General features: G+C 38.1%; 2 protein-coding genes across 9 annotated transcripts in view; one reads left to right on the top strand and one right to left on the bottom strand.

Annotated features, from left to right (window-relative positions):
- Positions 1-7488, bottom strand: part of LOC131692040 (histone-lysine N-methyltransferase 2C-like) — a 74328-nt gene extending 66840 nt beyond the window's left edge. For 7 of the 8 annotated variants that reach the window (XM_058978868.1, XM_058978872.1, XM_058978876.1 and 4 more), the window contains exon 1: positions 6640-7488. In XM_058978868.1, coding sequence (XP_058834851.1) covers positions 6640-6760 — 121 coding nt within the window. In that variant the 5' untranslated portion in view covers positions 6761-7488. The remainder of the gene's footprint in view (positions 1-6639) is intronic. The other variant, XM_058978875.1, reaches the window with a different exon arrangement.
- A 6863-nt stretch (positions 7489-14351) lies between these two features.
- On the top strand, positions 14352-16052 carry LOC131691578 (eukaryotic translation initiation factor 2 subunit 1-like). Its single transcript, XM_058978092.1, has 4 exons — positions 14352-14473; positions 14744-15226; positions 15287-15519; positions 15580-16052. Exons 2-4 carry the CDS (start codon positions 14763-14765, stop codon positions 15903-15905), a joined length of 1023 nt encoding a protein of 340 aa, XP_058834075.1. The 5' UTR covers positions 14352-14473; positions 14744-14762; the 3' UTR covers positions 15906-16052.
- Positions 16053-19781: the final 3729 nt, after the last annotated feature.

Raw genomic sequence — 19781 nt, 5'->3', positions numbered from 1 at the left:
TATTCACATCAATTTTTCGAATTTTTTAGACTTTTCACGGTACACAAAACTATCGCTGAGATACACGCTTGTTTAGAATTATTCGAATTTTTTGATTTGAGATCATCTATAATTTTTTCAGAAGATTTGTCTGAAGCTTTGATCAAAAAATGTATTGCCTGAAACTCACTCAATTGCAGTGAACGCGATCCATCAGTGCATTAGCAGTACGTAATATTGGCACCAGTTTTTCACATATGCATATTGTGGTTCTGATGGAGAATGATGTTTAATGATGTTGCCTTTTGTGGTTGTTGAAATGAATAAATTTCGTTTTCCCTTGGAATCTTGATGATTTTCATTCATTTTTTTCCATTTTTAGTAAATTTTCTTAGGGTGCCGATAACCAACCACATAAATGGTAAAAAATTTACTAAACTCTTAATATTTTTTTCATGTTGACAAAATATATTAAGTTCTTTCATCAGGTAATAACTAAGGCCTCTAGCTTTCCATTGGTATGCTTATTCCCATATTTTGTGGAATTGGAGTAATGTTGCGAGCCACAAACAAAAGTGTGCCGACAACCGAACACGTTCCCCTACACTATTGAAGAAACTACCCTTTAGGCGACCACTTAACCCAGAAGTTACGTGTTTTTTGACAAAACAACACGCCGACACGTTGTTATTTTTTGCATAACGATCTCCCAAAATTCCCCTCCTCGAAAGATTTTGACTGTGATAATCTTGCAGGCGTGAATTATCATCTGTGACACCACTAGTTATCAGACATGCATGAACCACTAAAAGTTTCAAAAATGGGCAAAGTTATACATTAAAGCCACCATGATAACAAGAGAACAACCGATTTTTAACAATAAGTGGATCGATTTTTTTATTATTAATTTCTGTGGTTCAAGCAGTGTAGTTAAACTTCTACAACAAATCGTTTACTCGAGTTAATCAGTTTGAAATTTCTCTTGCAATCATTTTCACTGATTTCAAAATCTTTAAGCGCCTCGTTAAATTTGTCGTCTTAACCCAGCGCAACTCCGTGTCAACCTGTTCTACTACATAGGGGGACCCGGGGCTATTTAAACCCTAAGACTTTCTGACTGTCGTTCATATTCGTACAACCGCTATTCGAAAACATTAATCTTGACGGCTGAACCTAATTCTTTTTTTTTTAGACAGGAGATGCAACGTGTTTCATTTTTTTGGTTTTATGTAAAAATGCCTAACCCCTACGGAGAGTTTTCGAGATAATTTTTCAATTAAGGTGGTTTTTACTCACAAAATGGGATTTTTCGTAAAAATTGCAATTTTTATTTCAAATGAGTAAAAAATTATCTCGAAAACTCTACGTAGGGGTAAGACAATTAGAATGTGTATGCAAAGTATGAAATAAATCGGGTAAGTAGTTTTTGAATGGCAGTTAACACCGCAAATCATTTTTTTTTTTCAAGAGACGTTCTACAAAAAGTTCCGTTACGTTTTTACATAGAAAAATTATAGAATGTCATTGAAATGATACAACATAATTTTCAAAATTTTTGATCAATTCGCTTCAACCAACCCTACGTCAACGACTCAATGAACGCAATTTTAAGTAAACACGTATGTTCCATACCTTTTACTGAAAATTTGAGTCGGTTGTTTGATAATGCTGTCCAAATTAAAATCGAATTGTCCAAATTAAAGTCGAATTTTTCTGTTTCGAAGGCTTCAATCTACATCCTAAATTTAAGATCATTTACTAAACTTGAGGATGCGCTTAAACGGTTTTTACGATACCTCTATAGCAACTGACTGAGTATTCAACAAATGTTCATCAAAATATTTGACACAAGGTACTGCCACCTTTGAGAAAAATTCATTTGAAATCGAATCAAAATGTAGATTCCCAATCCATTTTACTCTCAAAAGGGTATAAGGAGAGTTCAGGTGGGTGTTATGGTGGATTAAAATCTTATACTAGGGTACTCGGCATTATCCCATCACTTGCTTGAAAATTATATGAATCAAGTTACGATTTGTGAGAAAAAAAACTAATAAATTTTTACTTGGGGAGACGACCGGAATAAGATTTAGAGGATTCGGCTTTTGCGGTCTGATTGATCAGAACGGGTGATTTATACTGCCCGACGTTTCGGCCACTGGTTATGGCCTTTTTCAAGGGAAACTGTAATTTATTCACGGTTACAAATAACATATTTAAAAACGGAAATACAATTTGTTACTCACTACGTTATCGTTCTTCGTTTGAGCTTCGTTTGCCGACGATCGGAGGTTTTTTTAAAAAGCTTCAAATATGCCGTTACTAAGCAATTGCATGAAAGTTAGTGGGTTGAAATTGAAATAAATTAATATTATTTTGCTAAACTTACTGGTGGGTAGAATTGTTCAGTTTTCCCATCAGTCTTTTTTAACCACTGTGCACGACTCAAAGACACTTTAGAAGATGGTTGGGGCAATGTGAGATGGTAATGAGTGTGAGATCAATTTTGGCTGAGTACGTTTAGGAGTGGGCAGTGAGATGACGGCTTGTCTGTGTGTTGTCTCTGCAATCTGACGGATTGTGAGGCTTTGGCTGTGTGGAGTATTCCAGCGTAGATAGTACTCAAGCCATCTACATCTCTGCGGTAGTTTACGGTGTTGGATGTGTTGGTAATATGACACATCTCCAATATTGGTAGAGCCGTAGTTCGATAGCTACGATCAATAATTTTTGTTTTGGTCAGATCGAAGTTATGTTGTTGCTGTATGATGTGATCAATGAGGGCTGTTTTTTCGCCTGAGTGTGTTGTTGGAATATTTGTCGTGTCGAATCCTATGTTGGATATTTTGTTGATGTTGGATTTGTGTCCATTGAGCCGTATTTTTAACGGGTTCTTTGTCATCCCAATGTAAACCATTGGACATCCCTCACACGGAATGCTGTAGATGACCCGTGACTGTTGGAGCGGTGGTACAAGGTCTTTGGTTGATCGAAGCAGACTGTTGGTGGATAGGAGAGATTTTTGTGTCAGTTTGATAGATGGATAGTCTTCTTTCAAAATCCTGATTATTGCGGGAGTGAGCTGTGGAATGTGAGGAAAAGACCTGTACATGATGTTGTTGCATGCTGGACTGGAACTAGTGGTTTGTAATGAATGTTGGACTATGTTTAACAATGTATCTGGATCATCGCTGTGCGGGTTTTCGCTGGGTGTCATACTAGTGAGCGGCTTTGATGCATTGGAGTGTATTCGGTTTATCAGGCGGCTAATTAGAGCTGATGGATAATTATTTTGACGAAGATGCTGGAATAAGATGTGTTTTTGTTGTTCTATTGGTTTGTTGGTGGTAATTTGCGTAACTCGGTTGATGAAGTTGGCTGCCACGTTTATTTTCATTGGCAACGGGTGGAAGGAATGATAATTTAGAAGTCGTCCGGAAGATATAGGTTTTGAGTACCATTGTGTGGTGATTGTTTGGTTTGGGTTTCGTATGATAAGTGTGTCCAGGAAGGGTAACCGGTTATCTTTTTCTTGCTCCATTGTAAACTGTGGGTTATAGCTGTTGAACGTTTTTAGTGTATTCGCTATTTGGTTTTTTGGCAGTGCGAGGATAAAATCGTCTACATATTTTTTTAGTATCGGAACTGCAAAACTAAGATTTTTCGTTACTGTGTTGGTTAAATTTTCCAGATCCAAATCCGCTAGAATCGGTGATAATGGGCTGCCCATTGCGGTGCCAAAAGTCTGTTGGTAGAATTTGTTGCGGAAACGAAAATAGCTGCTATCGATGCAAAACTCTGTTATTTCCAAAAACAAATCGAGGTTAATGTCAGTATGATGTTTTATGTTGTCCCAATGCATGATGATTCCTTCAGTATGTTGGTAAAAAGAGACACAACATCAAAGGAAACCAGTACATATTCTGGAGGTAAGGTGATCTGGTTGATGTACTGAACGAATGTAAAACTGTCTTCTATGCCATATTTGCTATATATTTGAAACGTCGGGCAGTATAAATCACCCGTTCTGATCAATCAGACCGCAAAAGCCGAAAATCCTATAAAAACTAATAAATATTTTAAAAAACCTGATAAAACTGGCTCAAATTAAAAAAAAAAAAACTGGAAGATTTTTCCGATTGTCTGTTTCACTGTATGTTGTAAAAAGGCTGGAAGAATCCAGTTTAAAGTGGAAGGTTAGCAACGCTGCGTGCATGTTTCTGGTTGAACCTGTCATGGGAAAGCAGGAAATTTCTGAATTCTCGATGGAGACTCTAGGTTGGTTTATCGTTCAGATCAAATTGTCAAACTACAAGATTTGGAGATTATTACTTTCTATTTAAACTAGTTATCGTGCTACTGCTGTTAATGGTAACTCAAAATGGGATTCGGGTCGTCAGATTTTGCCCACCTGTTCGATGAACAGGTTGAACGTACCGATGCGTCGTCTTTGTTTGGACCATCCTATTTTGGATTATTCCCAGATTGCTAACTAAACGGTAAAAGATCCGGATTGTCTAGGCGCACGCACAAAATTGGTGTACGCCGCTGATGTTCTTCCCACTCCATTTTCACAACGGTTGCACAATTGCTAGCGAAGCTCACACAACGTAAGTAGTACACAATTTACTACATACCGGCAAGGCGGCAAAATATGGAGTAGGTTTTGTTGTATTTGGTAAGCGTAAGTGATCATATCTGCATGTTGAGGATAAAGGGCAAGTGCTTCAACTATAGCTTTATCAACGTCTACGCGCCTCCAATCGACAATGAAGTGAAAGATGAGTTCTATTAGCGTCTAGAAAAAATAGCTGAAGACATCCGACTCGGTAATGATGTTCGATGGATTGAAGTCGGGTGATGCACTATCTAATATATTGTTCAACATAGCGCTCTAAGGTGCGATATGAAGATTTTATGTGCAAACTTGACAACGCAGACGACATTACCATGGCGATGATTGCAGAACAGTGGAATGAGTTTGTTCCTGTGACTGTGAGAACTGGACTGATTCTGAACGGTGTTTGTTCGATGGTGAAAATCGATGGGGTACGGTACGAGATTGTACACATATTCATATATCTTGAAACACTAGGGCCATGTGGTAACGATGTTGGCCGTGGGGTATAATGCGTGTGCCACTACGAATAGCGCTATGTTTTAAGTAGTTAGCTAAAATTCCGTTGCCTACGCGCACAAATATTTGCTCTATGCAAATCGCTAATACTCCCCGTTGCTTCTTACGGCCATAATGTCGAGGCCCTGAAGGAAACAGAAAATTGAGAGGTCAGTGTTTTCTGCGAAGAATTCTGCCTTCAATAGTCGGTAGTACAATAGAAAATAGAGAAAATGCAGACGCATCAACCACGTACTGTCAAGTATACAAACATGCTGACAACTGCTAAATTCCCGAAAAACGGACCAGCTAAAATATACTCAGCAACGAACCTGAAAGAGGTGCTTTTTCGAGAGTACCACTTAGCTAAGCCAATGGTTTTTCCAACAGATATTTTGCATGATTTGAATCGTGATGATCTAATAAATCGACTGATATTCTTCTTTTAGAGTATTGGAAAGGTTTAATTGGATAATCCGGTGGCAAACCCGAACACAATTTTTCCGACTCGTACTACCAAGCGTTTAATTCTAACATATGCTTATAAAAGGTAACTTGAGCCTTAATCGCCCAGCACAGTCGTTGATGACAAACAACATAGGAAAGTTTTTTCTTTCATTGACTGTTATGTAACGTGCTTTGGTAATAGCGGTATCTCCAGAATTTCTCCTCAAAGAGAATTTTGCCATTTGGTTTTTAAGCCCTAACCATATGTTTGTCGATAATTGTTTTTGCCGCTATACACTATATTCTAGCATTCCAAACGGCATTTCGCATCGTTCGAAATGATCAGATACCATACGATTAAGAAAGTCCACATTTCGTGATCAAATTCAGCATTTAATGATTCGACTAAAATATTCATGGCTATACAGACGCCTTCCATGACAGAGAGCTGGTACCTATTTCTCACTGCGACTGACTTAAAGATTTCTGATAACGTAGACTATGAAATATTTCAAACTTATTAATAATGCAAAGACGCAGAACACCGGAAAGACTAAAATCCTACACATTCGTGTTATCGTAAATCTCTGAAACCGTAATATAAATGTTATGCAAGAATATAGAAAACTAATGCACTACAGCAATACATATCCTGATTTTATCAGCCCCGTAAAGTCGTTTATACCTAACTTTTGTAATGGCATTTTATTTTTGACTATAATAGTGCAGTGTCCATTCGGTCAAACTAGAGTGTACTTAGTCTATCTTTGTTCAACATTAAAACGAAAATGCCATGTTATTTATTGTGTGGTATTTTGCAACCTAATGCTAATACTTTTGAAAAAAAATTGAAACTGTTCTAGACTTACAAATTGATTACTTTTGTCAAGTGCACCCTGAGGTGCTACATTGACTCAAACTTTATAAAATAACCGGAATAGCATGCTATGAAACAAACAGGAGGGCTGACAAAATTGGGACATCGATGAATATAAAAGAAAACAAGTATGCTTGCATACCACTAAAAGCGGGTCAACTATTACATGAAATTTTTATACAGGATTTTGAAAAAGAAATCCACTGTTTGCAAAACTCACTTAGCGGCGTTGTTACTGACAAGGCATCCTGGTCTTGTTGCATGAAATCATATTCTCCGTAGCCTCCATCAGTGGAACCATCATCAAAATCATCATCTACAATAATCTGCTCCGGATCCATACTCTTGATTTCTGCTTTCACAAATTGTTTTTATCTGGTGTTGCCTGACGCTTTTCTTCGCGGTACATATTTTTGCATAACAAGGGAGAAGTAACGCAAAGCAAAACCACCGTTGAGTGCAAAATATAAACACAATTCGGGAGAAAAATCAGCTATCAAAGATAAATCCGAATGATCCATGACGCCGGCTTCTAATTCATAAAAATAAATTACAATATTCCATGAAGCACTCGCGTGCAAACTGTTTGTGCCATTTACACTTGATACTGACTAGCACAGAACTGCAAACGATCCACTCCTACCGAATTCGAGACTATGCCCTCCGTGAACTAGCCCAGTTAATGAGCCACACACCATCGGCCTCTGTTGTACTTTATTAGTATCTTGATACCAAAATTTTCACTATAGTTAATTCCACCGATGGATTCGCTCAACCAATAAAACTAAAATCGAGTTTTACTTTAGGTTTGACCGTCCACAGGAGCGACAGCAACGAAAAGATGGTCGCCGCCATTGTTGATTTGGATTTTTTCACTATTCTCACCCCGGAATTTACAACCGCTAATTTTGCTCCGAAATCGATAAGCACCGATCCACAAATATCACCAAACCCAAGCGGGGAACCGACGCTACAGATTAGGCATACTTTCACTACCTATTTTACACGATTTTATACAATTATAGTTCATTTACGGAGCAACAGCAATCGTTTTCGGGCAGAATAATCACTAATTTTAATGACAACACACCGTGAGCGGGGCTTGGCAAAAAATTTTATCTCGCTTGCTTGCTGTTGTAAGGTTTTAGTACTTCAAGCAGCGTTGGCAGCTGGTTTTATGTGATATCGATACAACGCACGCATAAATAAAGTTTTGCACGCATCGATAGCATACTTTTCTATCTGCCTCTCGTTTTTTCTGCTGTAAATTTTATGCATTGGGCATATTCGGTCTATCCACACTGATAAAATAAAGTATCCATTAATGCGTAGAAAACTACGCATTTTCAATAAAAGTGGAATAACCCATTAAATGGGTAAAGAGTTTGTACCCATAAATGAGTACAGACCTTGTACGTCAACCTGGGTATAGTTTACCCAACGTTGGTTTACCCATTATTTTTCGCAGAATTGTTACAACAAAATGCGTAAAAAAACCCATTTATGAAAATCGCGCCAGAATTAAAAATACTGTCAATAGAATTGTTGCTGAATTAAAAAAAAACAAAATAACACTCATTTCACATTATTGTCTCCTTACAAAAGTATAGGAATCTTGATAGAGATCCTATTCCAAAACTCCTTAACAAATAAAACCGCCACCTGTATATATTTTTGATGGCTGGATCTTTTGGCTGTTCTAAAAATGCCGAACTAGTGCATATTTGTAACATCCTCAGTAGTCTAAACAGCCATTGTTTTCGGAGCATTGCCGAAATGTTCCGTTTCCACCACGGACTCCGTTGCAGGCCGATAATTTGCAGGTTGCGCTACGATCCTTAGTTAGCAGGTTAACTTGCTTGAAATAATTCTTAAGGAGTTTTCATCCATTGTTAATATCAATATACCCACTGACATTACCTCATCGAGTAGTTGTGAAATAGATAAAAAGTACTCATTGTTAGAAACAAAAAAATACCCATTTTTTGACAGCTTGAATAACTTCCGAAAATGGGCAATTGGAATACATAAAATGGGTAATTTTTTTTTACCGTGCACTTATTGAATGGATACACTGAAAAAACTAGACAGGTTAACATCATGTGGAAAACACTTATGGTGATTTCGCTTGAACCTGTAACTGAGTCAGGTTCAAACCCCAACCGCTGTCAGTTCATACATTTTGACAGCAGTTGGGGTTAGGAACTGACTCAGTTTCGCCTCAAACGAAAACCACATTAAATTCTCGACAAACATATGATTACGGCCTAAAAGCCAACTGTCAAAATCCACTTTGAATTGGAATTGCGGACAAACCGTTACTAGCCGAACACAGTTCACAGCAGTTTATGAAAGAGAAAACTTTTCTCTTTCGTTTACTACCAACATCTGTGATTGGCGTGTAACGGTTTGTCCGGAAATTCCATTCAAAGTGGATTTTGACAGCTGGCTTTAAGGCCGTAATCATATGTTTGTCGACAATTGATTCAATTGTAACACATGAAAAGGATACGTTTGCCAATTGAATATCTAATAGAGTGTGGACAATATGATTTTCAAGTGAAATTCTTGGGAACATTATGTGAAAATCACATAAACATCATAAGAAATACCATTGACTAAGATTTCCAAATGAATCACACGTGAATATTAACTAGTTTTAACTATAGATTTAAAGGGTAGAAGAATCGGCAAAATCAATTGTTTTACATATGGACACAGAGAAGAGACGTCCATCTTCAGCATTCAACTTGTGTAAAATTTCTAACGGTTTCGAAGGTAGTTGGGATATCCAAACCAGATGCGCTACTGTCATCATGTTTTTTGTGGCTGAGTTCGACAGAATTGACAGCGGTTATTCCTCAACCGATACTCAAATGCATCAACCGATAAAGTCGGAATCGATTGTTTTCTTTGAGCAAGATTTCATACTGAATCCATTCAGGATTTCGAACCGGTTCCGGAATGGATTTGATGGATAGTTGGGATAGGTTGGCGTGGCGGCGCTAGTGTTTATCGTATATTAATTCAAATGTTTCACACGTTTTTTTTTAAATATTTTCGTTCGATCGTGGATGTCTGTTCTCTGTAAATATACCGTTGATCCAATGTTAGATCCGCTGTAGCCAAACTAGTTCTGTCCCCTGTTCACGCTCCGGAGGTCTCGCAAATGGCTCACTGCACGGGCACCTGCTGGTGCCATAAGGGCCGACTTCTTCATCCTCGCTTAACTTTTAAACCAGGTTCACCAGTACGTTTAAACCTGGCTTAAGCGTTAAGCGAGGGTGAAGAAATCGGCCCTAAGACGATTTCGCTAGATTTTCAGAGTGGCGTGCATTCAGTGCGCTAGCGCGAGTGACGGAAGGTTAAGCAAGAATATATCGAAAACAAGTTCTTAGTTCTATACAATTGATCATAGATGATTGAACATACCTGTCTATCACCTCAAAATTCTCTCCACAATGTCCACTTCTGACACTGTCGGCTTGTTCACAATCAAAAGCTGTAGCGCTCAAAACAAGTGATTTCTGAAGTCAGGCAAACCATAGTGGCTACAAAATCTTCCACACAAGAAGTGTGGAAGATTTTGTATCCACTACAGTAGCTGATCCGTTCCACCAGTAATCACACAAACCATTGCCCATTGTCTGGCCTGCCGCCGAGAATTGCTCCGCTATCTATCTCCAATTCATGCATTTTCGTACACATAAAAACTACTGGATTACACCAAATACAAATTTGTATTTGATTACACATTCCAGATAAAAACAAAACATAAAAAGGAAACATTTTTCTTTTTTTTTGTAGACTGCTTCGATACGGTAGCGTTGCCAGTTTCAATATTTTCGGAATACTGTAAGGCGAAACAGACGAGTAAGGTAGATTAATTCGTTTATTCGGTGAGCCATAATTTGATGATGCTTTTGTATGGGACCTTGGCGTATTTAATTTGTATTTGGTTTACACCTTGTTCGCAAAATCACATAAAACACTTGGCATCCCTTACCATAGCTGGCAGGAGAATAACTGGCAGCTCCACTTCAGAAATTTTGACAGCTGCCAGAATCTTGCCGGACATCTACTAGCTGCCAGATTCATTTCCAAGCGGGAATGAATTAATCAACGCTTTTTTTGAACAGCAGCAATCATCATTAAGATTGATGCTAATCGTCGACAGGTTTTCAGTGGTGATCTTGCGTGGCTTAATTTTTGTCGGTTGTCACGGTAAAGATAGACACGTTTACCTTTATCAGGACACATGTTAGTGAACTCGGGTGATTCGTAGTTACACTGCCTAAGCTCGACCCTCATTAACAGAAGACAAAGATTAAGCCCGTACGATATTAAGCCTGTTCTAATGACCCTACCACTTCTAGTTTTTCCGATCTGTTGACTTCACATCCTTGCTCTCACTTGAGTACTATGGCTCTAATTTTCATAACTTTCCCTACCCAATAATCTCTAGCTAATTGAATGTCGTTAAAATGTAAAAAACTTACAAATACCTTCTGTAAATAGTAACAATGATCGCTATGGAGAAAGTAAACAATCCCGAAAGGGCGATACTATCGTTTAGTCGGTTTATATAATAAAATCAAAATCTAATTGAATAATGTTGAGCTTCGATCACTGAATCATGCAATCTTTGATGCAAAAAACCTAAAAGTTTTAAATAGATATTAAAACAAAAAACTGGAACTTTCTCTGTTGATTTTGTTTGAATTATGTCACTGCTAGTTTGGCCCTGAAAAAAGCTTTGAATTCTCAGTTGCAATGTGTATGGATAATGCATAAGGAATAAGACACATACACAGTGTTTATCAACCTGATTTAACCTCATTAAATGATTTGTCAAAAATTCAACCCGATTTAACCTCAATCTCGCTCGAACACAACTGCACATGGATTATACACTGAAAAAACTAAACACGTAACATCATGTGGAAATTTATTGAACTGTTTCAATCTACAAACACATAAAATGCACACGGTTGCAATTTGAATATCCATTCAAGCGTGGGAAATATGGTTCTAGAAGTGAGATTCATGCGAAGATTGTGTGAACAACACATCAACATCATAAGAAACACCAGTTACTAAAATTTCCAAATGAATATCACTTCATTTTACTTATAGCTTTAATTCGTAAAAGAATCGGTGAAATCAATTGTTTTACATGTAGAAATGCACTATGTGTTTTTCATGCAAAAATGATGTGGAAAATTCAAACTTTATGACTCAATGGCATGGCAATGAATATTCAATAGATAAATATGTCGTATTCACGTGAAACTCGTTTGAATATAATTTGAAACGCCACATGAAATGCGTTTTAATGGATTTTCATGTGAAATTCAAAGGAAAATCATTTCTTTTACTTTTGAAAATGAGAACGCACATGAAAGTAATGTTTACCCGAACAGAAAGTAATATCGAAATTTATCGTAGAAACGTTGAATTTACAAGTTTTATTTGTTAACAACAACTTTTGTTGTTACATCAATATACTTATGATGCAGTCCTTGATGCCTCCAAAATCTACAACGGAATAACAATGTAAATCGATGTTTTTGATTTCAGAATGTATGGGAAAAAATCAATTTTTTCATTGTTACATCCCTTAACGACCCCCCCCCCCCCTTTTCCATGTAATAATCGGGTTTACAATGAAATTGGATGTAGAAACCACAAATGTGATTATATTTTCATTGTAAATTTTTCAGAATAACATTGTTTTTCGTTGTAATGTAACAATAAAAAATTCTGTAATACTGTTGTGCATTTCTATTCGGGTAATTAGAAAAACTCTGCGGAAAGAAAAACAGCATTTTTGGCAACGTATGCCACGGTATTGTATGGCAACACGTCCAATGTTATTGAGTTTTACAAGATGACAACACGAATGAACTCATGAATGAATGAATGAAGTTCATGTTTGACAATTCTCGTTGGTTTGTTTACTTTGTCAGTTGCGTGAGTAAACAAACCACCGAGAATTGTCTAACGAAGTTCATCCCGCTCATTTTTCAGGGTTATGTCCGTCGGTGTAAAACCTAATAAGGATAGGCAATGTTCGATTGGATTAGTTTTTTAACAGCTAAACGCGAATCCAATCGATCCAAAATGCAGTCTCCGCAGTTCTTTTTCTAGAGTTTTTCTATGTTTAATTGCATATGGTTTTATCGTGTCGACTATTTTCAGTGTAGTCCATTACAGCGGCTTTCTCTCAGTGCAGGGGATTTTAGTACACGAAACTGCACCCTCGACAGCAACAGGGATGCCAGATATGAAGACAAATGCTTTACGGTTAAATAAAACAACCTGCAGAATAAGTTCTTTTAACTTACTTTTGAGTTGTGCGTCGCTTTCGCACTTATTAGTGTTGTCAAAAACAAAACGAGAGATTCGACTCAGTCGAGGTCTTCCGTGGAGGAACGTACTTTTGAGTTGTTTGGGGTATACACGCTCATTAAAAATAACTCAAAAGTGAGTAGCCAGCCACTCAATTTCATAAAAAGTGCACGTAGTCAAAAGATGAGTTCTTCTATTTTACTAAGTTTTGAGTTCGTGATAAAGATGTCAAATTTGAGTACGTTTTACTCAAAGGCCAAATACGGAAAATAACCATTCAGTATATCTAATAACATTAACAAACAAACTTATCACTGTTTAAAACTTCACTAACCTGAATCTTATGGTGTTATGGCGATGCCCAAAAATCTATTTCGAGATCTTTTCTCGCTGTGAACCGGAACCGCTTCTACGAGCAGGAGCAACCAAAAAATTGAAGGAATGTTATTTTAAAACATCAACAAACTTGTCGAAACTTACCTTTCAGATTCTGATTGTGTCCTCCCCGATTCTTGCACTGCTAGATCGGTTTTTTTAGCATTGCGTAGTTGGCGTCCCACCATATGAACTTTAACAAAGTTTTTTTTCACCCAACAGATTGAAAATTTAGTTGTTACTCAAGAGTGGAGTTAGTTCAACTCAAATCGAAACTCATATTTTGACAGATCGCCCCTGTTTTTGAAATTGAGTATTAGCAACTCAAATTTTGAGTAGTTTTAAATGAGCGTGTACTCAAAATTAGGCAAATTCAACTTAAATTTGAGTATAAAAAACCTATCAATGAGTTGTAATTTTTTCTGTGGTTAAATGGAAACTACCTTCAACACGGTTTACCTTCGGTTCAACACGGTTTAAGTTCCCCCACGATACCACGAGATTGAGTGAAAGGAACTCAATTTTAGGTAGTTTTTCGTTTCCGTGTTCATTTTGAAAACATTTGAAATGATGTAGAAATTTTTTATACATTTTGAAGACTTCTGTATCGATTTTGTTGGCTATTCTCAGCAAATTTGAGACCGAGAGAAACGAAAGCAATGAAATTGAAAGACGGATAGGTATTCTATAGCGAATCAGTTATAAACTTAGAACGGAAAACTCGGACTAGGCAGGCTCATATGGACATGATCGAAAGGAAATGTGAAGAGTCCTTTGCCTTCTGCTAAGTAGGAGTTGGGCGTTGCACCCATGTCACCCATGAGGTCATGGTCTTTGATGGAACATAACTCATCATGTTTTACGGCCGACGCCTACACAAAAAACTTGCATTAGCTAGCAATAGGTAATTTCAAATCTATGCATCCTACTTCCTCCAACGAAAAACGAAAGAGAGAGATTCCAAATTTACCCAAAAATAATGAAATATTCCCCAAAGCCGACTAAACTTCATCCCATTAATTTTGAGTAAAAAAATCATTCCCTCGCCCTTGTTTTCCGGCAGTGAAATGACAGCAAATTAAAATTACCTACTGGTAGGTAATGGATTTTAAGTGTGTATAGTCTACCTATACGGAATTCAATCTGGCCACCCTGGCCGATTTTGACTGCATATGCTCGCTGCTTTACCGATCCTTTCCATTCATTGTATTATTCTCGGGTTGATTAGTAGTTCTCTTCTGTCAATGTCGATTCGGCATTTTGCCACATGTATATTACATCAGTTCATAAAATTCATTCAAATTCGTTTGTAATCATTATCTGAACAGGTAAAATCACTCAAAATAACTAGTTTTTATAATATACTACCGAGTGCCGTTGATTATCATATGAAAATAATCTTAAAACACCAAAAAAGTGCTAAACATTTCCCAGCTACTTTGCTTACCGTAGTTTTGATTTGGACAACTCAACCCCTCAAATTGAATGAATAGGAATAAACCGTTTGTTATGAAGCTTCGGCATTACATATTTTTGGCACTTCGCGACCACTGCTATGTTTATATAATTATTCTAAACTAAGTTTATTTTTGTTTCAGGTATTCAGAATTAGAAAATATGGTCTTGTCGTGCAGGTTTTACAAGCAGAAATACCCGGAGGTGGAAGATGTTGTAATGGTCAACGTTCGCTCCATCGCCGAGATGGGCGCTTATGTCTATCTGTTGGAGTATAACAACATCGAAGGAATGATTCTATTGTCAGAGCTGTCTCGTCGACGTATCCGTTCGATTAATAAGTTGATACGAGTTGGGAAAACTGAACCCGTGGTTGTTATTCGTGTGGATAAATTTAAAGGTTATATAGATTTGTCCAAACGACGTGTCTCGCCGGAAGATGTTGAAAAATGTACCGAACGATTTGCCAAAGCCAAGGCTGTTAATTCGATCCTTCGACATGTAGCGGATATGATGAAGTTTACAAACGAACAGTTAGAGGAGCTGTACGAAAAAACCGCATGGCATTTTGAGGAAAAATTGAAAAGTAAAGCTGCTGCGTATGATGTGTTTAAACAATGTGTAATGTGAGTATTTAGGGGTTTGTGTGTTATTAATCAATTTACTAAAATATAAAATTTCTTTAGTGATCCATCAGTACTCGATGAGTGTGGTCTAGAACCGGAGGTACAGGAACTGTTGTTGAGCAACATTAAACGAAAATTGACCTCGCAAGCTGTAAAAATTCGTGCTGACATCGAGTGCGCATGCTATGGCTATGAAGGAATCGACGCCGTTAAGACTGCCCTGCGTGCTGGATTAGATCTATCAACCGAGGAATTACCCATCAAGATAAACTTGATTGCTCCTCCATTATATGGTAAGTTTGCAGTCTTTTTTTTATGAATAAATCGTTTGTGCTAAGTTCAGGTAATTCTAGTCATGACAACCTCAACTCCGGAGAAAGCCGATGGTCTGAAAGCACTGGAAACGGCCATTGAAGTAATCAAGGAAACGATTGAGAATCTCGGTGGTGTATTCAAGGTGCAAATGGCCCCTAAAGTGGTCACAGCAACGGACGAGGCCGATTTGGCACGCAAGATGGAGCGGGCTGAGGCGGAGAATGCTGAGGTTGATGGTGACGACGAGGAGGACGATGACGAAGAAGGCATTAAATACAATCCGGACGGCGAAGAAGACGGTGACGACGATGAGGATGAAAAGGCGAACAGTGCTGACGAGGAAAAGGACAAGAAAAAAGAGTAAACTACAATAAGTAATCAATTCCATCAACAGCAACGGTTAAAGGGAGTATTAAAGATAACGTTTGTCGTTGTAGGAATTTGCGAACGTGTAAACCGATTAACAAATAAATTGTTTCATTTTACGGAAACATCTATCCACAGCCCAGAACTATTTGTTCTTCCTAAAATTGTCAATATTGTAGTACTGTCGCCAATTTTCATTTTCAAGTGTCTGAACAAATAGATCAGGCGGAAAGGTGTGCGAGCAAGCACAAACATTTTATTTTATTTCCGTTGTGAGACATCTCGCATGCGAATCAACTATTTTTTCGTACATCTATCGTTTTGAAAGTACGCGTTCGATGTGAAAATGTTCAGTTCCCGCAAAAATTACGCGATCCAGTGTCGATTTTGAACAATTCCCAATATAGTTCCGGGTATGAAACGATCGCGCACGGAGGTGAAAGCGGTGATTGGAAAACGAATAGTGCTTGACGTAGGTGCCCAATCAGCCGGGCGTATTCTGATGATTATCGCAAGTGATTAACTGATGTTTGCCCGAAAAAGGCGGATGTGAGTTCGCTTCGACCTCGTTCTTATCAAGAGGAACTCATGATTTACGATTGCTGAGAAGGTGAACCGAATTTCAAGAGAATAAACGCCAAATGGATTTTTACGCTGCTCATAGTTTAGATCAGTAGTTCTCAACCTTTTTCGTCTCGCGGATCCCTTTCGGGGCGCTAACCTCAGATTGAAATCGCTGGTTTAGATGAATGTCCATCGCAGCTAATCAGCCTTATTCATTCATTTATTTATTTATTTAAACTTCTTTCTTAATCTGACCTATAATGGTCTTAATGAAGGTGGAGGAGGAAAAGTCCATTTGAAGATGGATTTTCAACTTGGTAACTTGGTCCTAATAGATGAATCGAGTTGATTTGATCGTTCAACCATGTTTCAGTTAAAACAATCACGTCATAATCAACATCCGTGGCAGCAACGAACAGCTCATCGATTTTCGTACGAAGTCCTCTCACGTTCTGGTAATATATTCGAAGTTGATCATATTATCATCTGACGACAGCATACGTGTACGTTGAGGACGATTTATAACAATGGTAGTATCCACCTGAGGAGGAGATGGATTTTCAACGGGCGCAGCATCAACATGTCCAACTTCGGAAGAACATACTCTTTATTTTTACCTGAGTAAAACGAAATTGAACTATTATGATCTTCTGGTTCACTGTTTACATAACCGTTGGTGGAATCAAGCATATTGTGTCCACCAGTTGTCTGCAAATGGAGCTCATTTTGAGGAGGTGCAGTACCTAGCGTAACTTCGGCGGGACATATACCCTCCCTGGCTTTAACTGACAAAGCCGAAAACTGTGCCAACTCCTTTAATCTGCTGTAGTTATCTAATCGTGTTGTATTGCGTTATTTGATCAGTCTAAAATTTAATTCGACTACAGTGCGGTGCAGAATCAATCCTAGCTTCAGAAGGACATATACTGTGTGTAATTTTACCTGACAGAGCAGGATTTTCTACTAGCTCTTTTATTCCTGTGAAGTCATCCAAGTCTGATGTGTTATATTGTGGTTCATCGTTGATCTGCAATTCAATCTGACTACAGTGTGGTGCAGTATCAATCCTAGCTTCAGGCAGGCATATACTGTTAATATATTTACCTGACAGAGCAGGAGTGTCGACTAGCTCTTCCAGTCCAAAATTGGTAGCAATCACATGATGGGCTGATTGCTATGCAGTATAGTCTATTCGCTGCTTAGATTTCTTCATTCTTTTCAGGTAGATCGGGCAGTCTGAACTCCACGAAGAATGATCAATTGCGAGCTGATTGTCCTTAGGCTGATTGTTCCTGTCGATATTCGCGTTACAGCAGTTCACACATTTTGTGCATTCCGAGGTGCATTCCTTTTCATTATGTTTTTCCGCGCATTTAGGATAACGTAACGGTTTCGTGCATGTTGCTGCAATATGGCCGTATTCGCAACAACGATAACAGCGAAGGATGTTTATATACTCGTACACTCTGCATCTTTCCCAGCAAAGATTAACAAGCTGTACCGTCAATAGCATCTCAAATGTTCAGGCGTCGGTTTCAATGATCACCGATCTTAAAGCTTCATCCCGCTTCTGATGTTCTACCAGTCGAATGATTTTTATTTCAGCAGTTTCAAGTATGTTATTTTGCTTTCTGAGTTTTTCAAATAGGTTTTCCTCGCTTATATCGTCAGAAAACCCTAATATCTTCAGCCTAAGTTTGAGCGCAGTCTGGATTTCGATCTCGTAGTTGTCTTGAAGAGAAGACTTTGCGAGCATGAGAAGCTTTTGAGCCGCCGCTTGAGTGTCACGTCGTATAACCGCATATCCGTTTTCCTAGAAGAATACTTCCTTTAGTGCAAACTACACCGGGTCGATTTTCATCCGTATGACGCTTTTAGTTGTTTCGGCACTTTGGTTTGATCAGAACCGTTTGCTCAAATTTGTTGGAAGTGTTAGGCTTAGCAGGAGCGTTGCCGTCGGAGTTGCAGAAGTTTTTTGGCTGTGTAGTTATCTTTCCGGTTCTGTTAATGCGACGTCGACCTGATCGTAATAGACCACCACTATCACTGTCATTCGCAAGGGCTCCAAGTAGAGGTCTTTTGTTGGCTGGTAAATCAGTTCCTTTTCGCTTGAGATTACTTGATTTCCCCGATAATACGCTGGCAAAACTGCATCTGTCGCCCAATCCACTAGCAGTCTGATCGTGATTCAAATTGAGGTTTTTAATTCGGGAAATAACGCTCTCAGAAATGCGATTTTCCATAGCCTGTATCTGCTCTTCCAATGCAGGAATCAGGAAAAAGAATATATTGGCTTAAATGGCACGTTCCTCGTATGTAGTCGGGGATTTGTGCCTCAATGCAGCGATTGCCTTAAGGGTCAGATCATTCATTCGATTTTCCTGCTGCTTATTCATATCGGTCATAGACCCAGCTTTTGGTAGTTTTTCGTATCCGTGTGGGGCGAGTTTGGCACCCCTGTTTTCCAAGAATCTATAAACACTTTTCGATTTTTTTGCACGGAAACTCCGTCAATCATCATTAGATGATGTAATACTTCAATTGCGAAATAAAACAAATCTTAAACCACGAAAAATACAAAAATCTGACGGGATCTCGAAAAACTGAAAATATTATAAGGATCAAGCTATCTTAAATATTGCGCACTTCCCACCAACCTGGACTCCGCACTTTCAAAGGGGGCAAATCACTCTTGGAATGTATAACAAATTTGCATCAACTTAGAAAAAAATGCATTTAATTTCCATTTTTGCATCAACTTTGCACTCCCTCGCAGAACAGATTACTTAACATCGTCCTACGCTGATCCACTTTGTTTGATGTTTTGTTGAATGTAGGGCTGTTTTTGTAGGGTTTTGACGTCTTACACGCAAACCCAAAATACATTGCACGCAACGCAAAATATTTTCTATTTTGATGGAAAGAAATGCATTTAACCCTCAAAAAGGCAACCGGGTCTCAGAGGCCCGGCACGTTACAATTTTTTAGTTACAAAAAAATGTGTATGCAGTATAAGCTTGGGCATGGAAATTTTGATAAGTAGCTTTAAAATCTATAACAAAAATAAAGAATTGTGAAATTTTCATCTATGGAGTGATGCGCAGCTATGTTTGAATTTTTTACATGCACAAAAAGGCAAGCCGGGCCTGGCAGGCCCGGTGTGCATGCAATATTTACTAGGAATACCACGGGTTTTATACATTAGTATTGATCTGAAAAAAACATTTTGATGAGTTCAGCATCATATTAGCAGGAATTTTTCATGTTTTGATTGATTTTATCTTTTTACCTTTTCTTATAAGAATTTTTT

The sequence above is a fragment of the Topomyia yanbarensis genome, chromosome 3 (genome assembly GCF_030247195.1).
Source record: "Topomyia yanbarensis strain Yona2022 chromosome 3, ASM3024719v1, whole genome shotgun sequence".
NCBI classification, from domain to species: domain Eukaryota; kingdom Metazoa; phylum Arthropoda; class Insecta; order Diptera; family Culicidae; genus Topomyia; species Topomyia yanbarensis.
Note: the sequence above shows the minus strand (reverse complement) of the source record. Positions and strands in the feature narration are given on the sequence as shown.